The sequence below is a fragment of the Hordeum vulgare genome, chromosome 4H (genome assembly GCF_904849725.1).
Source record: "Hordeum vulgare subsp. vulgare chromosome 4H, MorexV3_pseudomolecules_assembly, whole genome shotgun sequence".
Classification (NCBI taxonomy): domain Eukaryota; kingdom Viridiplantae; phylum Streptophyta; class Magnoliopsida; order Poales; family Poaceae; genus Hordeum; species Hordeum vulgare.
In genome coordinates, this window is record NC_058521.1 from 1,650,962 (window position 1) to 1,669,457 (window position 18,496).

The following is an 18,496-nucleotide window of genomic DNA, read 5'->3' on the forward strand; positions in this document are numbered from 1 at the left end:
CTCCTCCGATTTAATAATAATCCCGCAAAATCTCTCCGTCCCCAGCTACCCCGCTCGCTCGGAGTCGGATCCGATCGCCACCGCCACCGCCACCGCCACCGCCGGAATATCCCAACCGCGATCCCTCGGCGGAATCTCCCCGCATGTCGCTGGCGTGCGGGCTGCCGCTGCTGGAGTGCGTCTACTGCCTGGGGTGCGCGCGGTGGGCGTGGAAGCGGTGCGTCCACACCGGCTACCACGACAGCGCCACCTGGGGCCACGCCGCCGCCGCCGACTTCGCGCCCGTCCCCAGGATGTGCCGCCTCGTCATGGCCAACTACGAGCCCGACCTCGCCGCCCCGCTCCTCGACCCCTCCAACGTCGTGCGCCGCCGCACCTACGCCGACACCGGGGGCCGGGTCACGCCCTACCTGCTCTACCTCGACCACGACCACGCCGACATCGTGCTCGCGCTCCGGGGCCTCAACCTCGGCCGCGAGTCCGACTACGCGCTGCTCCTCGACAACCGCCTCGGCAAGCGCCGCTTCGACGGAGGCTACGTCCACAACGGCCTCCTCCGCGCCGCCGGCTGGGTGCTCGACAAGGAGTGCGACCTGCTCCGGGACCTCCTCGACCGCTACCCCGACTACACGCTCACCTTCACGGGCCACTCCCTCGGCGCAGGCGTCGCCGCCATGCTCACCATGGTTGTCGTCCTCAACCTCGACAAGCTCGGCAAGGTCGAAAGGGCCCGCACCAGGTGCTACGCCATGGCGCCCGCACGCTGTATGTCCCTCAACCTCGCCGTCAGATACGCCGACGTCATCAACTCAGTTGTGCTACAGGTGACCCAATTGATTTGGTTGCTTGCTTGTCTCAACTTATTTGGTTACTACAAGTTCAGTTGTACTAGGAATTTGGTTACACGCCTGTCATCAGAATTTATTTTGTTCAGTGCTGCTACTGCTGTCAGACACATACCTGCTCTGCTTCTGACTTCTGAATGGGATAGACATTGCATTGCTCACCAACCGATTTGCTTACTTGCTTGCTGCTTAAAATACAGTTTCAGAAGTTTGCTACATGTCTGTCTGAATTTTGTTTGAGTGCTTGCTTGCTGCTACAAATTCAGTTGCAGAAACTAGTTACATGCCTGTTGTAATTTGTCAGTATATTAGAATTCCGTTATGTGCCTCTCTGAATTTTGTTGAGTTCTTGCTTGCTGCTACAAATTCAGTATATTAGAATTCCGTTATGTGCCTCTCTGAATTTTGTTGATTGTTTGCTGCTACAAATTCAGTACAACTTAGTTACACGCCTCTCTGAATTTTGTTGAGTGCTTGCTGCTACCAATTCAGTAGAATTTAGTTACACGCCTATCTGAATTTTGTTAGTGCTTGCTTGCTGCTAAAAATACTGTTGCAGAAGTTAGTTACATGTCTGTCTGCGTTTTGTTGGGCACTATTTCTGTCAGACAAGAATACCTGCCCTTCCTCTAACTTCTAGATAGAATCATATCAATAGAGTATGTATAGGCTGAATATAACTGTTGTTGTTCTGGCAATTGACAGGATGATTTCCTGCCTCGGACGGCTACTCCTTTAGAAGATATTTTCAAGTCGATTCTCTGGTATGGCCATGCCTCCAACGCTGTTATATGTTTGTATTTACTGCTGTTAGTTATATAGTATGATTCTAGCACACACTTCCACATCACGTAATTCCGTACTTCCATATTTCTCTTTTACTCCAATTGAATATTAATAAGCCAATGACAGGCCCTAAATGTATCAGGTGAAAACTAAGTACTGCAATGTGATATTGATCAATCGATTCTTTAGTTACTTCTGTTCCCTAATTTAGCCCTTCAAAGTGCCAAGTGGCAACTGTATATATTCCTTCGTTGGGAGACATCATGATTCTAATGTGACTGATCACTGTGATAGGCTTTTGCCTTGCTATCTGAGCATGAGTTTACCCCTAGACAATTATTTTTTTCTGGTTTCTAGTATAGTAGCTACCAAAGAGTACATATTGGTTTTGCCTACTTACCCTACTATATTACATACTACTCGTGTTTACCTTGGTGCCCTTCCCCACTATATCTTTTGTCTGCCATAAATGTTGGTTAATCAACTCCGATTTAGTTAGCTCAAACTACTAAGGAACATCATACAGAAATCAATACGACACTCAATCATGGATAAATAGCAGAAACTAGAACCAATATATAGGCCAATAGGTTTTTGCTTCTAGAATGGCTTCAGGAAAGGAAAAAAATATCTCAGCATCAATAAATTGCAAGCAAACTCATAAGCTATGGATCAATAGCAATGAATTCTAATGTAGATGGGATTTTTTATCTGATTTTCCAATAATTGGTTTATGTTTACTGTACTAGCTATGATATGGCATCGAGTTTGTTGAATGCAATGTGATTATTTTCTTCCAGCTTTGTGGGTTGGAGCAATTTTAAAACTGGGCCATCTTCTCTTCTTGGGCAGTCTGCCATGTCTTCTATGTTTGAGATGTTTGAAGGATACTTGCATACCTGAAGATGCTATGCTAAAGGATCCAAGGAGGCTCTATGCACCAGGTCGGATATATCACATTGTGGAAAGGAAAAGTTTCAGGTACCTTTATTTTTTCTGTAGTGTTGATCTAGAATGTAGAAAAAAATATAGGAAACAGTTATTGAGCAATGGCAGAGGTTCTCACACATGTCAGAAGTAGAGAGAATATTATGCTAGTGCTATAAAGAAAATACTCTGTTCCCTAGTATCCTATGAGAACCTTCATGTTGGTTGTCAGTATGTAGTTCAGTTATTCAAACACTATGGATGACACAGCCCATACTACTTATTTAATAATGGCTAAAACTATTTAACACGATGCTGATTTCTTCAGAATTATTTTCTCACTAATGATTACTATGTTTTAGCTATTGGAGGCTTCCAATATTTTCTTAAACACAGTTTCTTGGTGATATCCATGCAGGTGCGGAAGATATCCACCGGTGGTCAAAACAGCTGTGCCGGTAGATGGTAGATTTGAGCATGTTGTTCTTTCCTGTAACGCCACAATGGACCATGCCATTGTTTGGATCGAGCGGGAAGGCCAGAGAGCTCTGGATGTAAGTCTTTTGTATATACACAGCATATTTATGTCATGTTGGTGTTTCTGACAGAGAAGTAGAATAAAATTCTGTTTTACCAAATTGTAGTTTGCATGTTTGGTAGCTTCTAAATACGCAATCCAGCACTTGTTGTCTCAAGCAGTGCATGCCATCTACAGTAGATCAGGCCGTGTTGTGAAGCAGGTACTGGGTTCAAGTTGTGCACAATCTAGAGTACAAAGTAGTTTGAGTGTAGATATGTCAACATGAAAATGTTAGATTGTTAAAGCGTCTAGGAAGGTTTAGAAGTTTTGTTCAACTTCAGATTCAAGTAGCACGCATCATGCCATTTATCTGCAGCAATTTCCAGACTGAACCAGTGAATAATAATAATGTCATAGCACTGCTCATATGACATGTGAACATGAACAGCTGATGTTGGAGAAGGAGCGCGCGACGGCAGCACCATCGAACCAGCGGATGGAGCGGGACGAGATGGCGGTGCAGAGGGAGCACGTGGAGGAGCACAAGGTGGCGCTGCGCAGGGCCGCCACGCTGTCGGTGTCGGGCATGGCGTCGGTCTACGGCACGTTCAACGGTGGCCCACGGCCCGAGAGGAGTGAGAGCTTCCCGCCGCCAGCGTCGTCGAGCCAGCAGCCACGGGTGAGCTGGAACGACCTGATAGAGGAGGTGTTTGAGAAGGACGAGGATGGCCAGATAGTGCTGCGCAGCCCCTCCCCTCCTTCCTGACGCTGATTGTGTATGTAAAGTCCCTTCTTTTTGCTCTTGCATTGTAAATTATTTTGATAGGATGTTGTTCATTATTTGTTTATTGTGCCTTGTTCTCCAGTGCCTTTTACTCATGTAATTAGTCCTATCCCACCACGTCTGAAAACCGCAGCAATGCTGAAAGACTGGCAAATTTCGAATCAAAATTCTGAATAGTTAGGACTCCATTGTGGGTTGCTTTTACATGAGAATATTTTTTGTAGATGTGTATATTGTCCAATTTGAGATTATGGTTGCTTCTGGTGGTTCAATAGAGGACTGGCAATTTGTGATGCTCAATTTAAGATTTTTGTATTGGAATTTTGAATTTCGAAAATGATCTGTGTAATGTGAAGTTTTTTCTTTCAGATAAGTATATTATCCATTTTGAGAATACAGTGATTTTTGTGTGGCAATCCTCTGTACTTTTCTTTATCTTAATAGAATGATGCGTGGCTCTCCTGTGTGTTTTAGGAAAAAGGAGAATGCAGTGATTGTGATGGTTTCATGGAGAATGGAAAAAATGTCAATTTGTGATTTTTTTGTGTTCAAAATCTAAAAAAATACTTTTATTTTGTGAAAAAGTTGAAATAATTTTTGAGTGATGTTTTTTTGTTGAAATATCAGAAATGGGAATACGTAAAGAAATAAATAAATATTTGATTTTGGAACGCTACAAACCAATTCTGAAAATATTATTTGTGACTAACTTTAAAAAAAAAGGAAAAATTGTGACTAATGGGTGTGTCCTAATAGGTGTTGATGTTGAAATATGGATGAGCTTTAGGCCCATATATCAATTATTTCCTGGAAAATCTGAAACGCCCATTAGTGGTTTCATGACATGGTGGGGCCTGTTATCCTATCCCGGATGTGGAGGAGGGTTTGGAGGGTTTGGAACAACGTATAAGGAACTCTCCTCCATATCCTATTAGAGCATAGAAGAGGTGTGATACACATGCTCCTCCTCTGCCTGCTTTGCACCTCGTGTTTCGTGAACGAGCTGTGCCGAGCTCAGACACATGTCGTGTGTGTGTTTTATTTGGCCTATTACAGTCTCAGTTGTGGGCCTACTCCCGTTTCTTCTGCCCCGGTTCATCGTTCGCAAATCGTGCTTTGAGAGCGGTGCATGCGGTTAGAAGTTGGACGACCTGTGTGTGCGCTGGAGGCGAACATGACGCGGCTCAGGTCGAGCGTAGATCGCCAGGACCGGACGTCCGGTCGGGCGCAGCAGCGCGGACTGGTTTTACATGAGGAATAATACCAGGAAAAAACCGAAGACGAATTCACAAAAGAAAAGAAAAAACCGACGACGTGGCATCACACGGACTTGGCAATCGGGACCCATAGATCAGAATGCTCACAAATAATAGAAAAGGGTAAAATGTGGCAACACTTTCTTTAAATGGGGTATAATGGATGAAATTCTCTTAAATGAGGTAATTAGTGTCAAAACTGTCAAACTTAGGGGTCAAAAACGGAATTCACTCTTTTCCTTAAGATAAGGCAATCTTAAGGCAAAGTTGTCTATTTGCTGGTCAATGGCTGCAATGGTGCAGCTCCAGGAGGATCTCCTCTAAAGCAAGAGGAATTGTGAATAAAGTAGCTCCTGGATCTTGTACTAGTCCTCGCACAACGGGCCCCCGATCACAATCTGCTGAGAACCCGTGCTCCCCTGCAATGCACCATCAAACGTGTCACAGGCACACCAACTAACAATATACATGAGCCGAGCGTGGCATAAGTGGAGAGGCGGTTTATCATGATTATGTATCTTTCATCATTAGCTTTTCATTGTTGGAGGACCGTCGCAACCAAAGTTTGGCGCAAACATTGTGACTGATCAAAATTGCTGCAAAATTTATGGCAGTTCCAGTAGTAAGTTACCTTTTGGTTAGAATCAATCGCCAATCTTGCACACCATGGTATACTTGCCGCACCGTAGAGCACCCCAGCAAACTCAACCTGGAAGGAATTTCTCAGCAATAAATCTCAATGTTTTCAGGATGTATAACCAGATATATTGGTTTGATGTCCACTCTAAAAGTAAAATATGATGGATGGATTGAGTAAGGTACATAATATCATAAATTCATTGAAAACAGAGGCCTACCTGTAAACCTGTATTTGCTAGGAACTGCTTGAAATCAACCAATTTCAGATCACCCACAAGAACTGACTTGTGGGCTGATGGAGATATTGTGGGGATAGCAAAGTAAGCTTCTCATCCACCTTTCCAACTTCTGCATCAACCCAAGTTCTGACTGAAACCAGCAGCGTCAGAGCCAGTGCTCTGTTACAGGAAAACCTCTTAGCCCGGTAAATGAACAGCAAAGTGTAGAATTCAACATATAACCAAATGAAACCATATGGGGGAGCACTTTGGTCCGGGGCTGTCTAGTGAGACCAGATGATTTCTGGTGGTTACTGGCCCGGTGTTTGGCATATGTGGCTCAAGGTTGATGAGCAAATTCAACTAGTTCGACATTAGTTAAGTGCTTATGGCTGGCAACTAACTAGGAAATGGAATGGGCTGCCCCGTCGGAAAGCAACAACACTTGTTTTTTCAATTCTTCATTTGAACAGCAAAAGAAGTTTTACCATTTTCGTTTTGTCCTTTTTAATATGGAGCCTCTCAACACTTTAGCAGCTAGAGAACTCAACCCGTTAGATTCCTAGCTTTACCGATCTCAAATTTGTATCGTGGCATAATCTCCACATCAAGATCGATGTATATAGGTTGCAGAGTGACAGGCACACGCAACTAATTAATTATGGAGTAAAACACATACTGACCACCAGAACACCCCCTAATCATATGTAGCCTCGCCGAATTATGGCCCTATCCAGAGGTTTCGTGTGCCCCTGGACGGCCTACTGTAAAGTGACTTAACAGAGAATTAATTGTAGAACTTCCCTGCAAATGGGCTAGGCTTAGAAGAACTAACAAAACCGGTTTTATCCCATGCCGTGGTAGCGGCTATTCAAACAGATTCAATACCTTTGCAAAGGGTGTGAATCTTTACCCACAAGTTGAGTTACAACTGTATTGCCACTTAGGAATCAATACACTACACGTTCTGTGCTGGCCAGTCATCTATACAGGAGGGAGGATGCCACTCAACCGATGATGCGAGAACTGTGTGCAGTTGCGGGAGTGCGGAGAATTTGATGCAAACTGAGACCTTGATACTTGCAGTGTAGCTTGGAAACATACAAGGTGAAGAACTGCTGTGCTGGGAGTATTAAGAAAGAGGGTTATTCAGGTGAAATGTCAGTAATTTTGATGAGCTGAAGAAACAGAGGATGACTTCAATGCTTCGGTGTTTATGGTACAGCAGGAGCAAATTAACTTACCTGATTATGTGAAGAAACATACCATGCAAGCCTCGTGTGCCAGATGTGCATGGATGGATAGAATTCTACAAGGCTAAAAGAATGTACAACTCCAAGACAGATAACCCTGCATTGTAGATTGAAAAAAAAACATTGTTCAGACCTTCAAATTATCTGGCAACAAGGCAAACCAAATGCAAAAAGAAAACAAATGATTTGGACACTCTACATAGTTTATGGAACTACGGGTGTGTATGGGATGATAATGCCTGTACCAACCAGTTTTATGTACGGATGGAAGATGCAAACTGAGTCCTTGATGTTTGCAATGGCAACTTGGAAATATACTTGATTGGATTCTAAGAGGCTACAAGAATGTACAGGTGGAAGAAGCGCCCTGCGGAGTAGATAAAAAAAACAGACCAAAACAGACCAAAACAGAGAATAACCACTCCGATGCTTCAGAGGTTAGGAAAAGGCAGGGGAAATCAATGAGTATGAAGTAGGAATGAGTGGCTGTTACCTTTGGTCAGATTAAGTTCTGATCTTGGGAATGGTTCCTCTTAACTTGCGGCACTGCCTCTTTAGCTCCTCGCTGTTACACCAACGGACATCCAATACTTGCAATGATCTTGGGAGGCCGCCATTGGGCAGGGAATTGATTGCAGTACTCCCGTATATCTTTAGTTCCTGCAGAGACCTTGGAAGGCCGTCCTCCGGCAGTGACTTTAAGGCAGGGCAGCTGTACAATTCTAATTTTTGCAGAGAGCTTGGGAGGCCGTTTTTGGGCAGAGACGTCAGGGCAGGGCAGGAGCAGATCTCTAGTACTTGCAGCGAACTCGGGAGGCTGCCCTTGGGTAGCGACTTGATGGCAGGACAGTTGGTGATCTCCAATTTTTTCAGCGAACTCGGGAGGCCGTCCTCTGGCAACGACCGGATGACTTGACAGCAATGTATCTTTAATGTCTCGAGGCTGGCAAGTCTATGCAGACCTGACGGGAGGCACTGCAGCTTCTTGCAAAACGAAAATTCGAGCGTCTGGAGGGAGGTGAGGAGCTCAAGGGCCTCCGCTTGCTCGCGTGTGAAGCACTCGGCATCTTTGTTGCTACCAATACATAGGGTGGTGAGGGAGGAAGAGAGAAGGCTGCAGCTATGAGCAGCAAGGAACCCTGCAACATCATCTGTCCTCAGCTCAAGCTCCTGATGTGCAGAGGAGGGGGGAAGAAGCTCCTTGTCAAGTGGCTCAGATCCGGCGAAGACTTTGGGGGTTTCAAAGATGCATAACCGTGTGAGGCGGCCCTGGGCCAGGAGAGGGCCTATGCCCTCGCCTCTGAACTCCCCGCAACCACTCAAAATTAATTCTTGCAGGGAGGTCGGAAATGGAATAGAAGAGAATGAATAGGAGTGGAGTAACTTGGGGCAGCCCCTTATTCCCAATGATTGGAGGGAGTGGAGACCTTGGAGCCCACCTCCTTCCTTGTCACCTTCTAGCGAACTGGAGAGCAAGCTCAGCCCTGGGAACTCTTCGATGTTTAACACCTTTAGCTGAGGAGGCAAGAGCAGCACTCCGTCTACCCCTTCTTTTGACTCTTGCTGCTGCTGCTGTACGATTTGCCCATGATGCAATTGTTCAGCAGCAGCAGAAGAAGAAGATGCTGATGATTGTCCCGCCACACCCAGCCATTTTATCTCTTGACAACCCGCTATTCTCATTTCTGTGAGCTCCGGCACAAGTGAGAGCAGATGTGTCAATTCCTTACCATTGCAACCACATCGCTTGACACTTATCTTTTTAACAGGTAGCTGACATCGGACATGACTCACACTTTCAATCAAGGATAATACATTACTTGAGCCACATATCTCGAGCAATTCCAGAGATGTTAGCATTAGGAGATGATCGAGCAGTAGAGGAGAGCAATTTTCAATGACCATCTCCTTCAGATTAGTTAGATTAGAGAAAACCAACCCATTCAAGAATACACAATCCTCGCCATTCTTTCCCTTCACTTGCAGTGAACAACTTGAGTCTGATCCGTTCTCTTTTTCGTAAACTAGCTTCTGAAGACCTAAGCCCACCCCTCCTATCACAGCAGAGCAAGGGCCAGAAGTCCAAGGGATTGGAGGCAATGATAATAGCTTTGGGCAGTCTTCTATGCTGAGAGATTTCAGTCTAGGAAACCAGTCCAAGCTCTTCTCTTGCTGTGGCAGATCACTACTATGATGTGAAAATCGCAGCTCAGTGAGTTCAGAACAGCCTTCAACGGTGAGTTCTTCCAGCTGAGAGAACAAATGAGAAGTATTGTCATCCACAACCCATTTTCTCAATTTTGATATATTAACCAATTCTATCCTTTTCAAATTTTGAAATCCTTGGCCTAAGATACAGTCCTTATACTCTTCACCAACATCATTGATCATCCAAATCTCTCCTAAAGGTGGGAGGTTTCCCCAAGACAAATCATCCAGAGAAAGAGATTGCAGATTCTTGACGGAAAGGTTTGAACCTAGCCATCTTGGACAATTAGTGCCTCCATGCCCTCTAATGCGTAGGCGTCGAAGATTACTGTGTGGTACAAGACTTTCAAGGACATTTTCTTCAAATTTAGGATCCCTGATAGATCGCTGAACATCCCATCCTAGTATTAGTTCTTGCATGTGGCTTTTGTGTATCAGTTTTGATTCAGTTGCTTCTTCTTCTGATTGCACCTTTTCAAGATTGTAAATTCCAAGTAATCCTCCAATATTTGCCAGTTTCCCTAGTTGACTCAGTTCAAACACGTTATCTTCTTGTCCAACTCTAAATGACCTTAACTCATTGATGAATTTTAGTCTTCCCACCTCAAATATGTCAGAGTGAAGTTTTTCTTGGGGAACAATGAAATGGCGCAATTTTACAAGGTTGCTCATATATCTTGTTGAAGTGAAGCAGCCATTCCATCTTTCCACATTATAAGATGCTCCAGAAAAAAAGACGGTACGAAGGGCTCTAGCTTCCAAAAATAAACCACGAAAAACCCTTGAAAAATTTGCATGGTATTCTCCAAATAGCATCAAAGTGTGTAGGTTTTGAACTTCAAATCTTTTTTCCGATGCTCGCAAACCCCTCTTGTAGTCTTCAAAAGTCACTGTGTCCTTGACGTCTGCATCATCTACAATGATAGACAAATGAGCAACGAGGCGAAGAATTCAACTACTAACCAAATGAAACCATATAGTTCATTCGTACTTACAAGCAGCATTGCTCATTAACATTTCTCAAAGCAGTACCTGAAATATCATAACAAAACAGATTTTACAGAATCAGTAAGCCTGTGTACATACATGCATGATTAGTTGCAGAGTCACAGGCATGCAATTAAGTAGCAATGGAATAAAACACATACTGACCATTAGTGTTTCGCCTGATCATCTGTAGCCTGATCCAATTATGGCCCTATCCAGAGGTTTCACATGACAGAGGACGGCCTACCATAAGTGACTTATTAACCTTAACCACGGCCTGCTTGCATGGGCAACTAGGAAACATGCTTCGATTCTGAGAGGCTAGAAGAATGAACAAGTCCAAGAACTGCGGTGCAGGCTAGATAAAAACAAGAGGGTAATTCAGGTCGAATGGCCGTAATTTCCATGAACACCAAGAATAAATCCTCCGATGCTTCATAGAAAGCAGGGGAAATTAGTTTGTTGCACATTATAAAACCAAACCGTGAAGGATAGTTAAAAACAGAGACCTACCTGTAAGCCTTTCTTCACTAGGAATTGCTTTAAATCGGCAAATTTCAGATCACTCACAGAGAATCATGAGGAACGCAAAGCAAATAAATGAGCAACAAAGCTTAAATAAATGATGGCAGATAAGAAAGTTCTTGTTGCTGCTTAGTAGTGAGCATCGTAATGGAGTAAAGTTACATTTACATGTACATACCTGATTTATGTAGAGAAATATACCACACATGAACCCTGTGTGCTAGATGTGCATGAATGGGTAGAATTCTAGAATGGTAAAAGAATGAGCAGCTCCAAGCCAAAGAGCCCTGCATTCTAGCTCAGACTTCAGATTATGCGTTCATGAGGTAAACAGGAAGAATAAAATAGAATGTCATGGATTAATTTTACAGAATAAAATGCTCTTATATATTCGTACCGCATTTATGTACAAAGGAAGATGCCACTCAAGGCTATGATATGAGAACTGTGCGTGGTTGTGTGAATGCAGAGAATTCTACAAGGTTAGAAGAATTTACAGCTCCGAGGCAAAGCCCTGCACGGTAGATTGAAACATTGTTCAGAATTTCAAAAAATCTGGGAACGAGGGAAAGCAAGCCCAAAAAGACAAATGATTTGGGCATGCTATAGCTTATAGAAGTACATGTGTATGGAATAATAACTCTTGTGCTGACCAGTTTTATTTAAAGACGGAAGATGCAAACTGAGACCTTGATGCTTGGATTCTGAGAGGCTAGAAGAATGTACCCTGCAGATTAGATAGGAAAAAACAAGGGGTTTTATTCAGGTGGAATGACAGTAATTTCAATGAACCGAACAAAACAGAGTATAACTATTGTGGTTCAGAGGTTAGGAAATTAGTGAGTAACAACTAACAAGTCAGAATGAGTGGCTGTTACCTTTGGTCAGATTATGCTGTTATGATCTTGGGGATGGTTCCTCTTAACTTGCGGCACTGCCTCTTTAGCTCCTCATTGTGACAATAACGGACATCTAATACTTGCAGTGATCTTGGGAGGTTGCCCTTGGGCAGCGAAGTGATTGTAGTATTCCCTTGGATCTTTAGTTCCTGCAGAAATCTTGGGAGACCATCCTCAAGCAGCGATTCTAAGGCAGGGCAGCCACGGAATTCCAATTTTTGCAGCGAGCTTGGGAGGCTGCCCCTTGGCATAGACATTAAGGCAGGGCAGTCATGGAGCTCTAATTTCTGCAGAGAGCTTGGGAGGCTATCCTTGGGCAGAGACATCAGGGCAGTGCAGTTGTAGATGTTTAATTCTTGTAGAGAACTTGGGAGGCTGCCTTTGGGCAGTGACTTGATGGCACGGCATTCACTGATTTTCAGTTTTGACAGGGAACTCGGCAGTCCATCCTTGGGCAACGACTCCCAGGCAGGGCAGTCGTGGATATTTAACTCTTGTAGGGAACTCGGGAGGCCGTCCTCCGGCAACGACTTAATGACTTGACAGGACAAGAGATTTAATGTCTTGAGGTTGGCAAGTATATTTAGACCTGCTGGGAGGCACTGCAGCTTCTCAAGAGAATAAAAGACAAGTTCCTGGAGGGAGGTGAGGAGCTGAAGGGCCTCCTCTTGCTCATGTGTGAAGCGCTCAGCATCTTGGTTCCAACCAAGATATAAGGTGGTGAGAGAGGAAGAGATCAGGCTGCAGATATGCGTAGTGAGGAGTCCTGCAACATCGTCTGTCCTCAGGTCAAGCTCCTGATGTGCAGAGGAACAGGGAATAAGCTTCCTGTCCAATAATGGCTCAGAACCGGAGAAGACATTGGGGGTTTCAAAGATGCATAACGTTTTGAGATGGCCTTGGGCGAGCAGAGGGCATATGCTCTCGCCCCTGAACTCCCCACACCTCTGCAAATATAACCTTTGCAGAGAGGCAGAGGCTGGAAAAGGAAAAGAAGATGATGAATAGGAGTGCAGTAACTTGGGGCAGTCCAATATATCCAACGATTGGAGAGAACAAAGATATTTGAGCCCACTCCCTTCCTTGTCGCCTTCCAATGAATCAGAGAGCAAGTTCAGCTCTGGGAACTTTTCCATGTATAACCTCTGTAGCTGGGGAGGCAAGAGCAGCACTCCGTCTCCTCCTTTGTCTGCCTCTTGCTTCTGCTGTCTGATTTGCTCCTGATGCAATAGTTCAGCAGAAGAACAAGATGCTGATGATTGCCCCGCCACACCGAGCCATTTTATCCCCTGACAACCCACTATTATAATGTGGGTGAGCACGGGCATAAAAGAGAACACTTGCGTCAATTCCTTACCAGTGCAACGACATTGATGCATATCTATCTCTTTCACAAAAGTTAGATTAGAGAAGACCAACGCCTTCAAGAACGCGCCATCCTTTCCCACCACATACAATGAAAAAGTTGAGTCTGATCCATGTCGTTCTCTGTAATCTAGCTGCTCAAGACTGGAGCCCACCCGATTTAACTCAATAGAGCACGGGCCACAAGTCCAAGGGATTGGAGGCAATAACAACAGCTTTGGGCAGTCTTCTATCCTGAGAGACCTAAGTCTAGGAAACCAAGCAATGCTCTTCTCTTGCTGTGTCCGACCATAACTAAGATCTGAAAATGGCAACTCAATAAGTTCAGAGCAACCTACAATGGTGAGTTCTTCCAGGTGAGAGAACAAATCAACAGTATTGTTGTCCGCAACCCATTTCCTCAATCTTGGTATCTTAACCAATCTTAGCCTTTTCAAAATTTTAAATCCTTGGCCGGCGATACAGACCTGATACTCTTCACCAAGATCATTTACCATCCACATCTCTCCTAAAGGTGGAAGGTTTCCCCAAGATAAATCATCCAGAGAAAGAGATTCTAGATTCTTGATGGAGTGGTTCTCTCCTAACCATGTTGGACAATTAGTGCCTCCATGCCCTCTAATGCATAGATGTCGCATATTTCTATGTGGCACAAAATTTTCAAGGACACTTTGCTCAAATGCAGGAACCCTGTTAGATCGTTCAACATCCCATTCTAACATTAGCTCTTGCAAGTGGCTTTTGTGCATCAGTTTTGATTCAGTTGCTTCTTCTTCTGATAGCACCTTTTCAAGATTGTAAATTCCAAGCAATCCTCCAATATTTCTCAGTTTGCCCAGTTGACTCAGTTCAAACGCCTTCCTTTCTTGTCCAACTCTAAATGCCTTTAATTCATTCAGGAATTTTAGTTTTCCCACCTCAAATATGCCAGAGTGAGGTTCTTCTCGGGGCACAACAAAATGACGCAATTTTACAAGGTTGCTGATATGTCTTGTTGAACCGAAGCAGTCCTTCCATTCTTGTAGATCAATGACTACCAAGTGATATAATCTACACAGCACACTAGGTACACACAAGCCTTCGTCATCATAAAAACCAGCTGACTTGATCCTTAAGTAGCGAAGATGAACAAGCTTTGAAAAGTTGGGCAACACATCCTCCACATTATAAGATGCTCCAGAAAAAAAGACAGTACGAAGGGCTCTAGCTTCCAAAAATAAACCACGAAAAACCCTTGAAAAATTTGCATGGTATTCTCCAAATAACATCAAAGTGTGTAGGTTTTGAACTTCAAATCTATTTTCCAATGCCCGCAAACCCCTCTTGTAGTCTTCAAAAGTCACTGTGTCCTTGACGTCTGCATCATCTACAATGATAGACAAATGACGTACAGATGGGGGAATTTGTATGGACATCACATTAGAGCTGGATATGCTAAGACACTCATATGATGAGACCTTCACTACCAACTCAAGTAGTAGATCATGGATGGTGTAATAAGGACTGCCAGATGTTGATACATTCTTTTTGAAAAAACCCTGATTAACCAAGTCATTCAAGTAACACAACCCAACATCTTCAATTCTTTTCTTGTGACCATCCGAGTGTAAAATCCCAAGTCCAATCCACAAATGAACCAACTCTTCTGCATGAAATTCATAATCTTCAGGAAACAATGCACAGTAGGAAAGACACTGTTGCAGATGGAAAGGAAGATAATCATAGCTAAGTTTGAGGGCTGGCATAATATCATTATCACTACCTTCTGACTCCCACTCTTTACTTTCCAAAACACTTGTCCAATGGTCAAATGTGAGCTGGTTTCTGAGCAATCTACCCACAGTTTTTGCAGCAAGAGGGAAACCCTTCAAATTTTCCACTATTTTGTGCCCAACATCTTGTAATTCAGGATGATTTTCCCATGGTTGTTGTTGGTCATCAAATACACATGCTTCAAAGAAAGACATAATATCTTGAGGACCTAGACGTTCCATTTCTATAGAATGATCAACTGTCCTGACCATGTTTGCTACCCCTGGAATTCGAGTTGTGACTATAACCATGTTGCCTTCTGTCCCCACTTTTCTGAACGGAGCTAATAGTTTTTTCCACTCATCCTCAGGATATTTCCACACATCATCCAAGACAAGTAAGAACCTCTTTGATCTTAACCTTTGTTCAATTTTCTCTTCTATGCTACTACCATTTTTGCTCTCACTGCTGTTATCTTTAGGGATCTGCTCCAAAATCTCTTGTGCCAATCTATCTGCAGTGAAGTTGAGAGACACACATATCCAAATTGTAACCTGGAAACAGCTCTTCACTTCTTCAAATATGTGTTGTGTAAAGGTTGTCTTCCCAACACCCCCTGGCCCAACAATTGGAAGGACAGTAAGTCGTTTGGAAGAATATACACCATGAGTGATGCCATCAATGATTTCCTTTTTCTGGGTATCCCTCCCGTATAGCTGAGGCTCTATAATTTGCGGGGTGGTTTTGGGCCGATCCATGGCAGGACTGACTTTGATAGGGATACGGCTTAAGCTTAGCAGCTCCAGATTAAGAATGGTGGACACCATAGCACATACATGCTTGAGCTGCTCTACGATGTCTATCATTCTCTTGGACATTTCCACCCTATCAAACTTGAGTTTTGGTGTTTCATCTGCGGCGCGAACTCTCTGCGCCGGTGCCTTGGGCGGGCAGGCGCCACAGAGGAGTCGCCATCCGCCTGCAGCTGTCATGTTGGATGATTCGGCCAACTCACTGGTATGAGGAGAAGAGTAGCAGCATGGGAAGTGTTTACCAACAGCAGCTTGAACAGCACCAGAGGCAACCTTGGGCATGCTGCATCTGCCAACACATGAGCATCCCTGGCTGCCACCAATATCTTCTTGGTCATCAGTTGGGCTAGCAGCACGCGAGCAGGAGCTCATGGACTTGATCTTCCCGACAACAGCTCTGGCCGTGTGGCGAGCGTTGAAGGAGAGGCCCTGGAGGCAGCCCCGGTCATCCACGCTTTCTGCTGCGTGGTAGGTGCCTTCGAGTGCGTCCTGGATGCGGAAGTAGTCCAGCTCGTCGAGCGCGTCGTCGGCGACGTACGCCAGCTGACGCAGCTTGTGAAGCAGCCCCTTGAGCGCAGGGTTGGTGATGTCCCTGCCCTGCCCCGGTGCATTGTTGAGCATCCCCTGGGCGTAGAGCAGCTGCATCTTGAGGGCGTCGATGTTGGGGCCGAGCCCTGCGCTGGCCGCCCATGCCTCCAGCAAGCCGTCGGTGACCGGGCCCAGCGCCTTGGTCACCACCCACCATGCTGCGCTGACGGCCACCTCCATAGCCGCGTTGCGCCGCTGCAATCAACAACTTGGCTTGCTGCACGTAGAAAGGAATAAGAAACCTGTTTGCAGTTAGGCAGTAGTAGCAGCAAGCAATAATCATTCATGTCAGAGGAAGGAAGGAGCATGTAGGAAGAAAGATTCACGTACACGACGCCGACGAACAGGGAGGCAGCTGATCGCGCTGTTTGGGCACGCCGGAGATGGCTGATTGCAATGCAGGCGTAGTAGGCTGGTGCCGTCAGGTGTTGGAGGAGATCGGGGAGGGGGAGATGCTCTGCAGCAATATACAGGAGGAGAGTCCATGGCTGATGGTGAGGTAGGGTGAGCTGTGTGCAAAGGCAAAGCTAGCAAGCAATGAATATGTTCTCTCTTTTCTTCTTCGCTGGGACGATCGAGGCAAGCTATAGGAAGATCAAGGAATACAAATATAGGATTACTTGTGCCTGAATTGATGCTCTGAGTCAAAGCAAAGGCACATCCATATACATACATACATGTCCTTTGGATCCGGTGCTGGTAGCTTTGCTTCTTTTTTAGCCTTTTTTGGGTGCGTGCGCTTCGTGGGGCCGTAGATTCCTTTTTCTCCTTCATTCACACCAATATATATAGCTGCACATTATCACAATGGCTTTTATCAGAATGACGGGCCAGTTCTTTGGTCCGCTTACAAAATAAGATGTCCCCTCCCTCCCCAGCTTTTCACGTAAGCCGGATCTCTCATTCGTTGGAGCTTATGAACTACTCCCTCCGTTCCTAAATATAAGTCTTTATAGAGATTTCACTAGTGGACTACATACGGATGTATATAGACATACTTTAGAGTGTACATTCAATCATTTTACTTCGTATGTAGACACATAGTGAAATCGCTTAAAAGACTTATATTTAGGAACGGAGGGAGTAGTTATGGAATAACTAATTTAGAAGCCTCAACAAATTTTAAGAGCGGCTTATTTTTCAGCCCTTTGTCGCGTATTACTCACACATGTGTGAACTCTATCAAGTGATCTTCTAGTAACGCAAAGAAACAACACCCACAGCACAGCACAGCACAGCACAATTTTCATTCAAGGAACAACCGCATCGAATTAATGTCAAGTCGGTTTTTGCTCCGGGAACAAGCCTAGATGTTACCTTCCTGGCTATCTGAGAATCTGATGCTGGTGCTTTTTCAGGCAGCCGTGAATCTGATGATAGTAGACATTCATCCACCTCGTGGCCGCCGGCGTTATCCAGCCGAGCCCGATATGTTTGCTCCGGGAACCCAACATCTGCAGCAATATGTGAGCTCCTTCTCCTTTACAAGCCCGCCAAGCGCATCATGTTCCTCTGCTTATCAATTGCCCCCAGAATAGGTGAAAAGAAAAGCTGATGCACTTACCGTCAACAGTGGCCGCCGGCTTCCTCCTCCTCCTCCCGCGTCCTTCCCGGTCACCGGCGCGCCAGCTCATCAGCACGGCACTCCGTGGGTAGGAAGGAAGGAAACAATGGCGGCCGGCGTTGTCCCGGATTTGGGGATCGGCTGGCTCGCCGCAGCAGAAATCTCAGGCGGACTTGGTGGGCTCGGGCCAGACACTTTCTTTTTCTAGTTAAGGACGAAGGAATTGGGCCTCATGGCCCGAGCTGTCCTGGGCCTGGGGCCGCCGTTGACTGCAGCAAGCTTTTGGAACCTCCTTCACAATAATAACTTTTTTCCCTCAAAAAAAAATTTAATAACTTAAAAAAAAATAGGATAATCACTTCCATGCCACTTTAAAACAAATTTATTTCGTTTCCCTCGAGTTCGTATTACTCTGATTGTAAGAAACTGGCGGCTTTTTATAATGGAAATCGACGAACGAGGAAGCTCGTTAGTTCGAAAGAAAGAAAGAACAAAAGAGGAAACAATGAAGTGGCACCATGATCTTCTTCCGCTTTCATACCCTTTTGATTTTGTCGAGATTTATTTA

The 18,496-nt window shown here is 44.8% G+C and overlaps 1 protein-coding gene and 1 pseudogene across 1 annotated transcript; one reads left to right on the top strand and one right to left on the bottom strand.

The window, feature by feature from the left end:
• On the top strand, nt 1–4,134 carry LOC123446824. The gene is made up of 5 exons (XM_045123366.1): nt 1–824; nt 1,551–1,609; nt 2,484–2,612; nt 2,977–3,112; nt 3,527–4,134. Exons 1-5 carry the CDS (start codon nt 144–146, stop codon nt 3,842–3,844), a joined length of 1,323 nt encoding a protein of 440 aa, XP_044979301.1. The 5' UTR covers nt 1–143; the 3' UTR covers nt 3,845–4,134.
• Nucleotides 4,135–5,400: 1,266 nt separating this feature from the next.
• LOC123448198 lies at nt 5,401–16,559 on the bottom strand (annotated as a pseudogene).
• Nucleotides 16,560–18,496: the final 1,937 nt, after the last annotated feature.